Source organism: Gavia stellata, chromosome 1, assembly GCF_030936135.1.
Source record: "Gavia stellata isolate bGavSte3 chromosome 1, bGavSte3.hap2, whole genome shotgun sequence".
NCBI classification, from domain to species: Eukaryota; Metazoa; Chordata; class Aves; order Gaviiformes; family Gaviidae; genus Gavia; species Gavia stellata.
In genome coordinates this window covers 28,567,140-28,584,757 of record NC_082594.1, presented here as the reverse complement: position 1 = coordinate 28,584,757, position 17,618 = coordinate 28,567,140, and the positions used below count along the sequence as shown (strand labels likewise).

The 17,618-nt window shown below is 37.4% G+C and overlaps 1 protein-coding gene across 1 annotated transcript in view; it reads right to left on the bottom strand.

The window, feature by feature from the left end:
• Positions 1-17,618, bottom strand: part of FREM2 (FRAS1 related extracellular matrix 2) — a 137,907-nt gene that overhangs the window by 31,031 nt on the left and 89,258 nt on the right. The window contains exons 7-12 of the mRNA XM_059819912.1: positions 6,928-7,077; positions 4,750-4,959; positions 3,994-4,191; positions 1,808-1,972; positions 1,548-1,730; positions 513-643 (exon numbers count right to left, since the gene is read on the bottom strand). Of these exons, the coding sequence (XP_059675895.1) occupies positions 513-643; positions 1,548-1,730; positions 1,808-1,972; positions 3,994-4,191; positions 4,750-4,959; positions 6,928-7,077 (1,037 nt within the window). The remainder of the gene's footprint in view (positions 1-512; positions 644-1,547; positions 1,731-1,807; positions 1,973-3,993; positions 4,192-4,749; positions 4,960-6,927; positions 7,078-17,618) is intronic.

Sequence of the window (17,618 nt, the reverse complement as noted above, 5' to 3'; positions counted from 1 at the left end):
TGAAGAACATTTTATGCAAAATCAGAGGAATATACTGTTTATATTTAAAGAATGTATGATATAATGTTAAATAACAAGTATGTGTGGCTAATTCGTTTCACACAAGAATACTATTAACATGGTTTTGACAGAAGAAGTTACATTTCACCTGACTGCTCTTTTTACATCACAGAGGTTATATTGTATTGCCAGCCAGTGTTTCCAAGAGGATGTTAGTTTTTAGGACTAAGTCTATGAAGAGAATGTGTCTGGAATGCTATCTTGGAGACCTCAGTTCTACATAAGCCCTCATTGTCTTTGTGACCCCATGTACCTTAATGCCTTGGCAATAAACTGTTTTGGGTAGGTGCTACCATATGAAACAGAATGATCCTTTTTGTATTTTAAGATACAAGCCAAGATGGCTTAACCTTAAAAGAAGAGTAAAACCCTAAGAGTAAAGCTATGAGCCAGAAAGCTAGAAGGTCTGTTTACCAGATTCTGTTGTTGAGGACTTGGCATGAATTTGTTACCTGTATTTCTGCGACCATGTTCTCATCAGGCTTCAGGTGAACAGTGAAGGCTTCTCTCATCTCCCTTACTCCATCAGAGAGGACTTCAATCTCCACAAAGTGCTGTGTTTCACCCTCCTTAAACTCAATTTCTAAAAACATAATGAGACATTTAAAAATAAACCTGCTGTTCATAGCAAGCTATAATTCTAGGCCCAGCCATGAAAGATGGCAGTTAATATTCACTTTTCCAATTACTGATGTTCATCTATTTAGTTTAGCCTCTCCTTCTACGGAATTTGGAGACGTTGCTGCTGGCTGTTCAAAAATAAGTCCTATTTTTCAGCTGGACTGAACACCAAAATAGTTTATTCAAAACTGTGAAAACACTCAAGCAATGAATGATTAGTCTTAACATGCAGATTATTATCAAGTATTATCATAAACTTTAGAAGAAAAAAAAAATCCACAGTGCTACAAACTCTATTAGTCATTCTCCAAACCACGTGGGTGGGCTATTAATGGAAAGAAGTTTATCAGCTAAGAAATTTCTCATTCTGTTGCACAACTTCTCTCCTCATTCATTACAAGTGAGGAGCAGCAGGCAGTGAATTGCAGAGATATAGAAAGAAAGTTTAATTATTATAAAAGTAGAACAATGAACAGAAATAGAAAATTCCTGCATAGAGCAAGAGCCATTAGCTTCATGAATTGCTTGAGAAACAGCTCCACAACGATATCCTATGAGCAGATGCTTCTGCAGAGTAATGGCAATACACTTTGCAAATGTTCCCAAGGTGGCACTCACACATTTCTTCCACAGTTTTCAAAGCAGCCACAATTCTTTTTTAAACATCGGCATAGATATCTAGCATTCGAAGAGGCTGTTGTATACCACATGGGATCATGTCCATACTAAATCTGAATAGCAAAATGTATTAATGGATGTGGTGGCAAAGTATTCTATTAATAAAATTATTTCATTCTTCAAACATTATGAAATAGTCATGAACGAAAAAAAATAGTAGGATGTGACAATCATCTGAATGATCCTACCTTCTGATATAGGGTGATAGTCTTCTCCAGAAGTAGCAGATCCATCCTTTGTATGAACTCTCACGACAGAAACCTTGGAAGTGTCTCCCAGGCGAAGCACTGGGATTTTTACTACTGCTACTTGCCTTGTGTCCTTTGGTTCACTCACACTAAATTTTGTCTCACCAAACTTAATAATAGCCTCTGTAATTAGAGGAAAAATGTTTTTAGAGCACACAAATGGTCTTCCAAAAGCCAGTAACAACAAAATAATTTCTTACTGTCTGCATCATCCCGAATCTTTATCAGGGTCTCATTTTGTTCGCCAATAGAGGCACCAAAGGAAGAATCACTTCTTGGAGTGCCAAGAACCAGACGTAGTTCTTCCTCTTCTTCATGGAAAGTATCATCCATAAGCACCAGTGTGCAAGGCTTCTCAGTTTCACCTGCAATCATTCTGAAGGTAATATCATGCAGAACTTAGCTGTTCTTTGCTCTATTACAGCACTTCTCTCCAAGCTCAAGGAGCCAAAGGCTGCTTCTGTTGGCCAAGGCATTCACCTTGACAACACAGAAGTTAATGAGTGATGACAATAGCGAAAGCAGAAGTAGTAATCATTACCTTTCTATGGAAACTCACTACTAAGTGGATTCCCCAATTTTGGGACTTCTCTAAGACAAGTTTCTATTTGGTATATCCACTTCTCATGTATTGTTCCTTTTGTTTTATCTTAGAATAAAATACTCCTTCTCAGTGACCTCTTCTACAGTGTGCATTTAAAAAACAAATACTTGCACAAGGAAGCAGAGTAATAGAAACTTTCACTAATACTAATGGTAATTTTTCCCCGGAGTTTTTTATTTCAACTCTCTTTTGATTGGACACTCTCCAACTGTGTGGACCTTCACTTATGTTATTCTGTTTGATTTGAATGCCTTTTAAACTCCTACTCGTTCCAAACGACAATGAATATTGCCTTAAAAATGCTCTGGATTTGCAAAATGGTCAGTTTGAACACTCACAAATAAACATGTCTAGACTTACTAGATGTTCAGAGACTGTGAAAAAGGCCTTGCATTAGGCCTTCTACAAGAGCAGCAAGAGTTATGAATGGTGTGCAGATTATCTGGCTCCCAGTGTCAGACTCAGTGGGCTCATCATCATGAGAATGGCTCTTACATCCCTTACAAAAGGAAGAGCACAGGATATGAGAGAGATGAGGTCAATTTACAGCATTGTTTCATCATTATACATGCAAAAATGATCAAGGCTCTTCAAGTGGAAGAACCAGATCAGGATGCTGACTATGTTCATTTTCTGAGGTGGTTTTTTTCCCCTACAGAAAATAAATTATCCATTAGGAGGAGAAAAAAAAATTCAAAATATTCATCCTGTTCATTGTTACACATGAAATGTGAAAACTGAACTGAAACTGCTGCATATTAAACACGCCTAAGAAGCTTATGGAAACAAGATATGATCCTAGCAGAGCCCTTGTCTGCTACTTGTCTTCACAGAGTAATAGCAGAGCAACGCTCAAAAAAAAGAGGAAAGTCACTTCCTAAGGGGCCCAGATCCATTAATCCTAACAAGCTTGAATTTTTCCTGGTTGCACAGAACCAATGGCAAAGGTATGGAGTACATGACAGCACTAAAAGCTGAGGCCAGCTCTAAAAGACAGACTGAACAACTCACTTTACAAGAGAACTATGATACATGTCTACAGAAATATGAAGCTCGTCATTTCTGTGATAAGGGCATACCAAGGATTTCATGTTGATGACAGAACTTGTTTAGGGCTTGTGAAAAATATTATGTGTAATATTATGTGTAAACTTAAAAGACTAAAAGACTAAATTGTCTTCTGCACAAATAGAAGGAATCAGGCAATATTCTTCCAAGGTAGTAACATCTGATTTATTTGTGTTTAATCTCTGATGTGAGATATTAAGTACCTGATATTGGTGAACTGCCTCAGGAAAGCCTTGGTGGGAAAAAAGAATGCAAACAGAAATTAGAGAGCTATATCCCTGTTGAAAGATCTATTACTCATTTCAGTGCAAGTCCAATGTATTTACCAGATATCTGCTTAACAAAGAGCAGAGCTTCTGAAGTTTCCTTTCTGACAGCAGGTCTGTGCTTCTGTTATTGTGTTACACTGAACCTACTTTTGCTACCATGGATCAAAAAGATCCTGGCAGTCAGACTGAACCTATATGAAGACATGTCCCTTTGGTTCCTATTGATTATCCCTCTAGGTCAAAAGTGAAGCAAAAAGAGACAACATCATTTCTGTGCACTCTACCCATTGTGTATGGGAAAAAGCTTGGTTTTCCAGAGTGGTCTTTTTGGCACTACTTTATGAGAAAACACAATTAAAATAAAACAAAGCAAACAAAGCAAAGCAAAGCAAAGCAAAACAAAACATGGTAGACTAAAGGTTCTAAAATAAGATCAAGAGCTCACCGGGAAGGAATGTGATGATGGAACTGTCAGTATTAGGACGCTCTTCAAAGTCCATCATTACCTGAGCTGAACCTTGCCTTGTATAGCATCTCACAGTGGATTTGTATCGGATATCCCCACTCCTGTATACCATGGCAGAAATCTGTCCATCATTTTCATTGCCTATATACACAGATTCTTTAAACTGCATCTTAGGCACTGGGCAGAAAAACATAAAAACCATGTGTAAAGTATAATTGCAAAAGTTATCTCCCCTCCACTATTTCAAATTTAGTTATCACAGAATCACAGAATCACTAAGGTTGGAAAAGACCTGTAAGATCACCAAGTCCAACCATCAACCCAACACCACCATGCCCACTAAACCATGTCCCGCAATGTCACGTCCACACATTCCTTGAACAACTCCAGTGATGGTGACTCCACCACCTCCCTGGGCAGCCTGTTCCAGTGTCTCACCACTCTCTCAGTAAAGAAATTTTTCCTAATATCCAGCCTAAACCTCCCCTGGAGCAGCTTAAGGCCGTTTCCTCTTGTCCTGTAGCTAGTCACTTGGGAGAAGAGACCAAGTTATGTTATGTTGTACCAGATATATAACATAAGCAGCTAGACAGCAAATGACTTAACACATCATCTGTAGCTGAAATGTGTAGATTCACTGGCTTAGGTGTGATTCAAAAGGACAAGTTTTATCTCTGTATTGCAGTCATTCATCTCCTGCATAAATGTGAAAAGGGAAAAAAAATTATTACTCACAGTCAGACATTGAGTCATTAATGAAGATGGTAGCCTTGCTGGGTTCTCCAAGGGCTGCATTCATGGGCATCCTTAGCACAAGCTCAAACTTCTCAGTTCCTTCTAACACTGGCTGTCCAAGGTCATCCAAAATTACCACACGAAACGTCTGCATATTGACTCCGGGGGAAAAATCCAAATTACGACTGATGCCTACATAATCTACTCCAGCTACCAATGGAAAAGAGATGAAAAATAAAAAAATAATAAACAGCGTTACATGTAATGAAAAATAAAAATGTCTGTCATTAGGCAGTTAATTGTAGGTAAATCTATTTTTTCTTTAAATATAAATTTAAAATTTGCCAAATTCTGGCAGTCATGTAAAGCAAAAATATCTTTTAACCATTTAAGTTGGACTACACAATAAAACAAGTCAATATTAAGGTACTTTTTGTTTAGTGATTCAAGTCACAAAATGGGGCTGATTCTCTTCTGTTGCAAACCAACAGTTATTCCACTAAAACTAACAAAGTTTGTTTTAAGTGACAAATGAAGGTAAGCAAAACCTTTGAGAGAGGCTCTGGAGATGAAGCAAATTCTTTTGGTAAGAAATTTCATATTATTCTGTAACAAAGATGGAAATTTTGAGACTAATGTAAAAAGGGAAGGAGAAAAGACCAGTGAGCTAACTGTAAGGAATAACTGCTGTTCAGAGCAGTATTGTAAAACAGAATGGATGGAAATCAAAAGAATCAAATCCTGCTCACACCATGTCAGGTGAGGTCTGGCACCTTAATGTTAAAGACAGACTGATCTGGGTTTGGTTTGCTTTTACGTTTTGTTTTGTTTTAAGCAAAGCAAGCCAATCCATAACAAGCCAATAAGAAGAAAACAGACAAAACAAGATACTCACTAAAATATGACACTCTATCTCGGAACCTAAGCATTAAAGGTATCCGGGTCTTTAGTGAAGGACTATGTTTTAATGTTCATTTTTTGGGAGAATAAGCAGCAGAACTGTTGAAATAAAGCTTTGGCGGAAACAGTCTCATTGAAATTCAAATAGGCTTTGGAATTCTGTGAATTTGACAACATTTGGCAAGATTAAAGGCCATCATCAGACAGGCATTTGCTGAGAGTCCCTGGGGCTCTACCCCAGAGCTAAGCCTCTAAGGCAGGATGTTAGGACTGGCAGCTTAGCACAGCAGATCCATTGGTGCACTGTGTACGATGAAGAACCAGGTTCATGGCTCTACAGGCAGACAGCCATGTCAGAGCTTTCAGGCTGTGACCAACAGACTAGACAGCCCAAGAGCTGTGCCACTCCCAGTTTTGAAGTTTGCTCACCTACTCCAGTTAGGATAAAATCCTAGAGGCTCTGGCACAATGAATATTTTCTTTTCCCCCAGAAGTAAAGTAACTTAAATATTCAGGATGAGATAAAGACATCAGATCATATAAAGCAAGTTCAGAAATAAAGTAATCATATATTTTTCTCAGACTTCATAATTTTTGTTTTCATAAGAAATGTTAATCTTATATATGATACATATATACCATGTTTAGATTCTCCATATTCCTGAAATAACAGTAAAGTTCTACACAGCTTTGCCTCACTGAAAATTAGTTGGGAAGATAAACTCTGCTGTCCAGTTACACTCAAGATAAGCACCTAAGGAAGATAATTTTTATGATGTCTCTATATGAAGGTCATAAACATTGTGATTTGTGAAAAAAAAAAAAAAGAGTACACTAACACCTGATTCTGCAGACAAAGGTTCTGTAAAAGCATCACTGAACCACACAGCTGTAGCAATCCTCTTCCTGAACGGGATGCTAGATAATAATTTCTCATTGCCTACAGTAAAAAGGAGAGGAGCAAACTCTGCATGCTGCCAGTGATTACAACTCTGTGGCCACAGTATGCTGTTGAGGCAGCAATCAACTGCCTTTGTGGGATAGTGTTTTATAGGAGTATTTGAAGGCATTTCTCTTAGTGCTGGACCTCACAGTTGCTCCTACTCCTGTTTCTTTGAGAGAAAATCTGTAACTATTTAATCTGTTCCAAGAAGAAAGATCTGCTAAGAGCAAGAGACATATAAATTTCGTCCTATATACTTGAACTGTATCAAGACCAAATGTACTAGCATTTGTTGTTGAGAAGTATTATGAAACTAGAGCAAAACAATAACTTACCCTCTGCAGTTACTGGTTCAGATTTGCGAGACCTCACTGTAACAGAGGCAGTTTTAGACAGATCAGTTCCAGTCCTCCAGACACGTACCTCAACATAGCCAGCACTCTCATCAACATAGTATTCATCATTTCCAAAGTAGAATGCTGGTTCTGGTGAAAGAGAAATAATGTCCATAAATGTTTCTTTACCTTACACTGATGGTAACAAGAGCGCATAAAATCCACATTAGACTACGGAGAGCACTTTGCTCTTCTCAGTAAGTGAAATAAAGCTTTTTATTAAGGTTTAGAATTTTTCTAGTTATTTTTGTCTTCTTTTCAAGTATTGGTTTGCCTATTTTGGGACAGCAATTGTTATAGCAGCACTGTGCTCTTTTTCTTGCCTCCTATATTTTCAACTTTGTGTGTCAGCAGGTATGAATCTGTGTGCAAAACAAAATTTGTTATCTCATTAAACTTATTTGAACTGGGTCCTGTGCACAAGCCAGAAAATTCTTTGCATTTTTCACTTTGGTGCAAACAGACAAAGGTGAATATAGATAACGAAACTTAACTTGAATGTTCACACAGATTCCTGTTGCTAAAACCAGACTGGAACATGATATATAACTGGAGCTGCTTTTGGAAATGTTTTCCAGCTAACCAAAGGGGCAAATACTTAATTTTAGTTCCCCCGCATCTAGCATTTAAAACAAAATCAATCTTATTTCATGTAAACTGGAATGTGAATAGTCTTTTATCTTAATATTTAAGTTCCACAGTTTATAAGAAAGAAGAGCAAAAAGCAAAGGAGGTTAAGTGTCATCCCACTTAACAGACATATTTTTTATCCTCAATTTTTCCTCCCTTTTTCAGTTTTTCTACCCACAGCAATTTCACAAAGTAAACAGGCTTAAGAACATAGCCCAGCTTCATCTGGGATGTATATCAGCTCCCCTTTGCTATCCTTTCCATTCCTGTTTCAAACATATAAGAGTAAGCACACACAGCAAGTGTTTTCCCATTGCGCAGCAGAAATCATACCTACCTTCCCCAATGGTTGGGATGTAATTTGAAGGCCTACACAAATTCTTTATTTCATCACAATTTTCTTATGTTGCCTAGTGAGAATTTATTATAATCATGAGGTTACAATATCACAAATGTGCTTGAAAATACCATACAGCATATGGCCAACTCAATTTGTGTTGACAAAGATCACAGCAATTAATCAGTGCTCTGTCAGTGGCACTGTGAATACTTCCCCTTCATCAAGCATAGAAAAAAAGAAAAAATTCACAGGAAATTACTAGAAAAGTTTATGGTTCTACAGAACTATGCCTAGCATACAGAAAAGGTACAACTTACCCAAAGGAGGAGACATAAATCCTTTTTAATGGTAAGCAGAAGTTGGACCCATCATTTCCGTGATTCAGCCAAATTTTCTTAAGATTATATGTATGTTGCAAAACCTGTGACTTCTATTACAGTGGAACAAATGTTTTGGAATTGAATAACCTGCATCAGACTACAACTGAGCTCAATAAAGCCAAATATTGTGAAGACATTGTATTAGGAAGGTTTTGGAGAGACTTGTAGGATAACCAGACAGACAAAATATCTATGTTTTCCTGAAGCATTTGAGGACAATCTGACTGACTATGCAGTGTATGGCAACAATCTCCTCTGTGCTAGATTATCTATTTCTTTTTATATAAAGATGAACAATGTAAAATAGGATTTTAACTAAAACTAACCAGAAGTAATACAAAGTAGTTACTCAGTTATTAGTAAGCAAAATTTTATCTGAGAAGGCAGCAGTTCATAAGTATTTTGGAATTGCATACATAAATTGCATAAATTAGAAGTTTTGGATAAAAGTATTTTCTCTCCTGCTTTCAAGATATTTTCTGTATTTCACAACTGACAAAATGAATTATTAAAACCCAAGCAAATAAACAAAACCCCTTAATATTCCACATCACTGAAAACAAATGCAGCTGCCTCTCTACTTATCTGCTAAAAGTGAAATCATGGGTTGTAAAAAATTGATGGAACTGAATGTATTTACTGAATAATACTGCAGATTCATAGACCTGCTCGAGCATTAGCAAGGTCATCAACCTTTCCAGAACGAAAGACAAACTTGGCCAATGTCTAGCTTTGGTAGATGAAAAGGCTTTCAGTTCCAATTTAATTTTTTATTCAACGTTATGTGTATTTAAATGTGTGTGTGTTCATGTGTACAGACGGACCCACATCAATCTTACATTGTTTGCCTATAGGGACTGGGTTGTTAGTAGTAACATTTATATTTGGGATTGCAAAGATCTTATCTGAAACATTTTTAATAGGTGAATAGGATACACTCTTGTGTATACCTTCTTGTATAACTACTATTAACTTTGATAAGAGTTCTACTTACAAGGATACTGCAGTACCAGCTATTACATCTGCAAAGAAATGTGCGGTTTCAGACATACAATTATCTTCTAAAGTTCTCAAAATGGACAAAGGTTCATCCAACTTCTAAAGGTTAAAAATACAGAATGTCTACTAAGACCAAATGGTTGTGACTGTGCAAATGGTTGGATAAAAGTAATGAAAAATATTATCAAATCTAATACATATCATTTCTTAAACAAGTATTCTTAAAGTTTAACGCACTTTCCCAAGTCTAATTTTGGTTTTATAATCCTGTTCTCTCTATACTGATGTCCTGGTAGTTCCAGAATTAGATCTGGACTTGGCCCCACCTCATTTTAAGCACTTAAGTGAGAGGTACTCACATTAACAGCCTGCTTGCTCTCATTTTTCAAGGACAAGGATAGGCAATTCCAGGAGGTTTCCCAGCATAACGAGCATACAGAAAGAGAAGTGGAACGGCTCACTCACTGCAGTGAGTAAAATCTGAGGAGATCTGGAAGCGTTCCTTTCTACTCACTGACTACATAGGGAACTTAAACTTGATGGAAGATGTAAAAGAAAATGTTGTTGGTTTCTTGTCTTGTCATTCTAATGCTTGCTTTACTGCTGCTGAAGAAGAATCCTCATGCACTGTTTGTTCGTGTAGTCACAGACAAACATAAAAATGCCTAACCCCTCAGTTAGCTAGTCTTGTAGTCCTAAGTGATTTTTTCACACTTTTTGAGGCATGTATCTTCAATGAAAGACACATTCTGCATGGTTACCCATCCTAGGCAACAAATCCTTACAAATGTTTTGTAAGTTCATTTCCTGTAAGCTGTGTTAGTAGCTCCCCAGGGGAAGTAGCAAAGCCAAGCCACTAACAGGGAAAGCATTGTCTTTCTCACGTTACGGTTGGAAAACACTCTGCTCAGTGACTGGGGGCTCACTTACAGCAGATCTTTAATCTAGTAATCACTCTGGAGAGAGACCACTGCAAATTTAATGGTTCCTCTTACAGAAATAAGAGGAAGCTTTTTTAGAGTTTTTTTGTTCAGACCCACAGATTTCACTGGCATGAAGTTACAATAATCAGAGGAGAAAGCTTTAGTCACAGGTTTCTTGGCAAAGAAATAAAATCTTTGTCTTGCCTTTGTACTTACACAGTCAGGAGTGTATATCAACTACAGCACTAGTCAGTCATCAAGCAGGGAAACAAACACACTTCTCATGGTGTTAGAAATAGGTCTATCTTTGAATGTATATCAGAAAATCAGTAAGATAGCATGAAAATATTTATTTCCAAGTAGGCTTTTGTTTTTAAAATTATATCCTTACAATCTGCTTTAGAGGGACCTGGCAAAAGAGTAGGTTGGTTGTAAGATATGCAAGGTGCCACAACTATTTTGGGCTGCCAGTGCAAATAATACGTAAGGCAGGATAGTTAGGACAAACAAAAAAGAATAGACTCTTCGGTGCTGACACCGCAATAAGCCTTAATACTAAAGTGATTTTCAGTGATATATGCTTCCAGTGAGAGATACATATACATAGGTATATATTCTCAGGAGGAGAGAAATAATAGAAGAAAACAGGATCTGCCACTCTGACATATTTAGATATCATAAATAGGAGAAGCAGTCATTACAACTGAACTCATGCTTGATCTTTTCTAGTGGTGTTAAACTGTTTATTCCAAAAAGGTTTTGCCTTCCTTCTTTCCATGCACAGTACAAACAAGGCTATGATGTGAACATTACGAATTGCCAGAGATAGCAGAAATCTGTTGTGGTAATGCAGAAGGTGCAAAACAGTGCTTTGTAAGCTTACCAGCCTGTTCTGGTACAGTCTAGACATGCTAGTGCAATGCTGAGTCCAAAGTAATGAGCCCTGATGGTTGATGCAGCCAATTAGCTTGGACATAACAACAAAAAAACATGGCCAGATTTCCTCTGGCCCTGATCTGGCTCATATCTAGACAACATATACGTCCCTACACAATGCTTACTTGCATTTCAGTATCACAGCTAGCATTAAATGGCTGAGCTGCTGAGTCTATATTTAACACAAGATACCTGAAGTGGGTGAGCTGTAGATAGACCAGTTAAGAAGAAGAGTTCTATTAGATTTGAGAAGGAATGGGCATTTACTGTTTAATAGCAGTAAAGGTCAACTTCTGTAATCTCTCTCAGCATGTTAATGGGAGTAAAAGAAAAGCTCAGAAAAGCTGTCCATTACAAAAAGTTTATATTATGATATTATCAAAGAGGACTTTAACATCTGAAACTAGGTAGCACCATTCTACAGCTATTTACACATACTTGAAGCTATGCAAGCAACTGAGCTTGCATTTTGCACAATGAATTTAATTTGCCAAGTCATTTATTTTTGCTGAATGCTGTAGAAGCAGGGGTCAAGATTATAGTCAGAGCTCAGTTCTGGAGCAGGTACCTATTGTGTAAATGCCAATAGCTTTTTATTTGATGTGGTCAAAACAGATTGCTTTTCAAATTCATATGTTGCAATCTTAACAGCTTTCATCTTCTTAGCACTGTTGTCATAACTTTTGCAATCAAAAAGTAAATTCACCTCAGAATCAAAATTACTATTGCAGCCAAATTGCCACACACATTATCTCAAGCGAATAATATCTACATTTCCGTTTGTCTCAACAGCCCATTTCTGCCTAGCAATTTACAATGATTTTCTAAAGGATTCTGAAAAAATTGTAACAGGTAAAAGGATGGACTCAAATTAATGCAACCTTTACCAAACCCAGTTCTATTTTGTAAGAAAAACACACAATTTTTTTTAATCTACAAAGGCAATGCCATACATTGACTGGACTGGTTCATCACTGAATTACTCGCATTTTACGCAACTTAACCCAGTATCACAGAATCACAGAATCACAGAATCACTACGGTTGGAAAAGACCTGTAAGATCATCAAGTCCAACCTGGAAAAAAAAAAAAAAAAAACAAAAACCCACCACACAACAACAAGAAGCCACAACACAACCCACCCAACACCACACAGCACCATGTCCATCAAGCTACATGCCACAATGCCACATCCACACGCTCCTTGAATATCTCCAGGGAGGGTGACTCTACCACCTCCCTGGGCAGCCTATTCCAATGTTTCACTACTCTCTCAGTAAAGAAAGTAATTTCAGTAGAGTAAAACAGTGTAAATTGAGATCAAGAACTGCTATGAACAACATTATATATGATTCACTTTTAATTAACTTTGATATGTACTAATTCAGTATAGACCTTTATATTTTAACTTACCCTTTATATAAAAGTGCATCCATGCTTTAGTTTCTCTACGCACAGTACCATCACAAGCAGCACCTGCCTAGCAGGCCTGGAATGCACATCTAACCTCTCTGCTACATGAATAAGTAAAAATCAAATGTGAGCAAAGTAGTACAGTAAAGGAAGTAGACTACACCCCTAGCTGCAAGACTGAGGGTGTCAGTAAGATGGTTGCAGTGATACCCTATTTCTGGTCACCTACTCTTTCCTTTTCTTGTCAGTCCCATCCCTGCTGCAAGGACAGCCTGAAGCATACTCTACAGCCTGAAGAACTGAGATAATTTTGGTTTTGCTTAATGTCAGGTTGCAATTCACAATGGTTCAGTAATAACTAGATGAGCCACAGAGTGTGCCTGAATCACAGAGAGTAAAGATCTCTGATTGTATGAAGCCATACTGTAGCTCAACTCATTCAAGATGTGTGCCTTTAAACTGAAGATGAATTTTTCAACAATTAGTTAACTATTACGTATAAGATGGTAATGAACAGTCTTGAATTGTCTCCCAGCTATAATTGGCATTTCAGGAGAAAGGCTAATGTATGAGGTTAACTATTATAAGTGACCTTCTCTTGGAAGCAATTAATTTAGTTTTGTTCATTTGCTGAGAAACATTGTTACCTTTCCAAAATACTGAATTCATATCTATGTGAACTAACATATATGTGAAAATATTTATTAGTAGAAGCAGTATTGTTACGATCATTGTACGTACTCTCCAAATATAACCTACAGACCTCGATATCATTGGAATTATCACAGGTGTCAGAGGAGCCTTTCCTATGTTCAGATTCAGAGGATGGGGCCAAAAGATTTTTCCTGCTACAAGTACATCAAGCTCCAATCACTTGCTCAAACTGTTCCATAATGCAGACAATTGCCTCATTTACCAATGTAAATAAAAATATAAAGACTAATAGCTGAAGAAACAAACACTTTGGAATTTGGGGACACACCCAAACGTGATGGTATTGCCTGCAGCAACCATCTGACTTTCACATACCATTCTCCTACTGGCTAGACCTCCCACAGAGCACGAAACCAACTCAGAATCTTCTACATGTTCTATTTTTAAAAAGAATGAGATTATTTTTTTGTAAGAGGCCCAGGAAATGGCATCACTTACAAATTCTCAATGAACTGATGAAACAGAGGCAGGCAGATAAATGGAAGGGCTTGGCAGTAGTATTTAAATATACCACACACAAGGTACCTCACAAGCAGACCAAGCATGAAGGAGCTCACAGTCAGTGATTCATACATGAGATAACAAATGAGGACTCCTACAAACAGAAATGGTAGGAGAAGCTGAGCAGCATTTTAGAAATCAGGCTATAATAAAGATATAGCATGTAGCATGTAGCCATTTCTAAATATGTTTTTCACATTTTAATTGAATAATTAGTTTACTGCTGGGCCTTGCAGAAAAAGCAGTCTGTAGAAAGGGTCTGAGTGTAATAAGTATATTTGCAAAAACAGGTTTTCTGAGGAGAATATTTTCAATTTTTCTCTTCCAAACTGTGTTCCTCAAAGCTACACTCATATCAAGAAACATAACCACAAAATCACAATACCTCATTCTGTGAAGTATTATGAGACCCTGATCTCTGAGATTTTAAAGCCCAAAGTCATAGTGATGACAATCATGTTTTCTCCCCAGCTGAGACTTCCACTGGTTGGCAAGTAGTACTAGTAAGGCTTTTGAATTATAAACAAGCATTTTGTTGTTTGGTAATGCAAACTGACAGAAAGATGGTGAGGAAATTGTGGAGACTCAATAGCACAGACAGAATTCCTGGACCTTCAAAGAAGTAAATGCATGCTGAAAATGGGTGAGCTCCTTATGCAATGAAAGTTATGAGACTTTGAGAAAAAGGATATAACAGTATTCTGAAGATCAAAATAAATCCAAACTGTGCATTTTCTGAGACTAATTTTTCATAGAATCACAGAATGTTTTGAGTCAGAAGGGACCTTTAAAGATTATCTAGTCCAACCCCCTGCCATGGGCAGGGACACCTTTCACTAGATCAGGTTACACAAAGCCCCATCCAACCTGACCTTGAGCATGTCCAGTGATGGGGCATCCACAACTTCTCTGGGCAACCTTTTCCGGTGTCTCATCAACCTCATAATAAAAAATCTCTTCCATATGTCCAATCTAAATCTACCCTCTTTCAGTTTCAAACTGTTGCCCCTTGACCTGTCACTACAGGCCCTGGTAAAAAACAGAAGTAAAAATAGAACAACAGCCAGGCTTAACATTCCACAGAAGCAGAGCTCTAATGACAGAAAATATGCTCTGCTGTATGTTAGAAGTTCTTGAATTCTCTCTTTTGGACTTCTGAACCCATTCATGTGGGAGAGAAGAGAGAAGAGTTGCCTGACAGACAGTAATGTGAGATAATAACTGAGTTAATCCTTCGAGGATTTACACATTCAAAAAGAGATTCAATGTCATTAAAGCCCAATGGGATACACTGATTACTCTGTTCAGTATCCTTTGGGTCTTCAAAGACTGATGAGAAAAATGGTAAAGTCTCAGTATAGGGAGCTTCAGAGGAAGCAAGATGATCTGAAGAAACCACAGGAAAATTGAATGAACCAAGATGTCCTACACAACTTGATTATCCAAATCTTAAACACACAAAGCACTCACTAGGTAACTAAATTAACTCCCTACAGTCACAAGTAACCAAGAACAAATTATTAATTTATATGGTTTTCTAGGCATTCATTAAATTTTCAAACAGTCTATAATAAATATAACATCTGCACTACAAAGACCAAAGCCATAAAAAATACAACATGCTACAGGAAGACAGGCGAGAGAAAGATTTTCAATGTACTCGAGTGAACTGTCATAAAACAATGATCCATTAGGCTCTGGAAAACAACATCAGTACATGTAAGAACACCATTTCATTTAACTCATTCTAGATTTAATAGAAAGTATCAATTTTCTACAGTTCATGTAATTTTGTACCTTCAGCTTATCAACTATTTTATGTGCTTTGAGTATAAAACTCGAAAGATGTTTTCTATATTTCAACACTCCCCTGGAAATACTACTATAATTCACATAGAACTGTAATAATGCATATGTAAGCTAACAATTTAAGAACGTGCAGTAGTGAAGGCTTAGAGATATGCTGCTCTATCAGCTGAGTCCTCTGTCGTAAAGGAGTCAACTGAAACAGATGTGACAAAGTACTGTCTGGAGATCATGCTCTGTCCTCCTTACCTGTCAAAGGAGACTACATCATAACGTCGGACTATATACCCAGTTATTAAGCAGATAAGTGAAGATGAGATTAATCCAACATCTGTAGTTCATATATATGTAATGTGTGAGTGTGTACCTGTATATGTACACATACAATAAACTGTCAGTAACAGATAATGCCAGAAAAGGAAATCATAAATGCACCTGGTGGCCTCTACCGAATGTCCTACTCTAAGATATGACATCAATTTATTTCTGTGATAGACAGCAAACAGGGACTTTCCAAAATCTTTAAGGCTATCATCATAAATTGAACATTTTTTACTTTGTTGAACTGGTGATAATAAGAAACTATAAGAAAACTATAAAACTATAAAACTATAAAAACTATAAAACTATAAAAAAAGGAGTATAACATGTGTCATAAATTGGCTGTCTTCCACTTTTCCCCTTGATTAGTTGCGAGTCTGGCCACCTGCCACAGACTGGGGAAACGGGGGGGGTCACATACAGATTTTCCATAATGAGATGACAAAAGAAGTTAAAAGCTGCACAGAAATGCCAGAGGCATCAGACCCACAGGCACTGTAAAAATAGAAAAGGGAGAAAGTAGTCAAAGATGGCTGTACAGAGGTAAAAATAACAACTAGTTTATTATTTTAGTCATCTCCAGAGAATGGTGAAGGATGCTTGGCCAAATCATGACTCCAGTCTATAGCATATCACTGGGCATGCTCTGCCTACGGTATTCGGGTTATAACTAAAATTGGACAAATAGACCAGTAGATATTAACTACCAAGATCAACCAACCAGTTCAAGGTTATGGCACACCTGTTGTCGAAAAGCTGAAGACACATTTGATTGCCTGCCTTGGAGGCCAGTGGAAATAAGGAGATTCCAGATAGCCTTGTGAGATAAGGATGTCCCTCTGAAAAGCCATGCTACTAATGGAATATTTAATTATCATCAGCTCGAAATTTGGCTCAGTACATACATTGAAAGTTAGTTGAAACCGTATGCCTACTGGGAGACTTAATGCAAAGCGTATATTTCTAATGTAGCATTGCAGTGGTGACTTTCTGCCTCTTTTCAGGCTACTGATAGTAAATGTCAATATGGACTTTACTACTCGGAGCAAGCTGGACAAGTCCTAGTGGCTACTGACTTCCAGAACACGGTCTAAGGATTTCCAAAATTTAATTAATGGTTGGGGGAGTGACAGCAAGTGTTTTAAAGAAATATCCAGAAGACTAAAGAATTAATCTGTTCTTTTTGACCTCTAACGTTGGCTTTCTGCATTATCATACCATGATCATACCATCATCCAGTTTACTCAGCTGTAAAATATTCCCAGATAGTGCTATCCTCTATCATGTGGATGATATGAGTGATCAATTCTGTGGAGCAGATATAAAGAAAATGGTAAGCCAACCTCCGACACAAACCTGAGTCCTTTGCTTTCCCAGCCTTGATGTAGAAATGTCAAGAAGTCTGAATGGCTGCTTGCCCATCTCATGTGAATGAAGTGGAACAAATGTATTTAGTGTACTTCCTGCTGTGAACAGCATGAGGCTTCAACAATTCCTCTAAGGCAAGATGACTGTTTGTCAGCCTCAGTGTAAAGCTGTGTGCTCTCATGGCAACACTAAATACAGTAGCATGGAATTAAAATCACTACGGAAGACAGCTACTGACAAAAAACTTGAAGCAAACTAAATAATTGTAAGCATTGTCCTCTTAGCTGCAAGCTTCCAGCT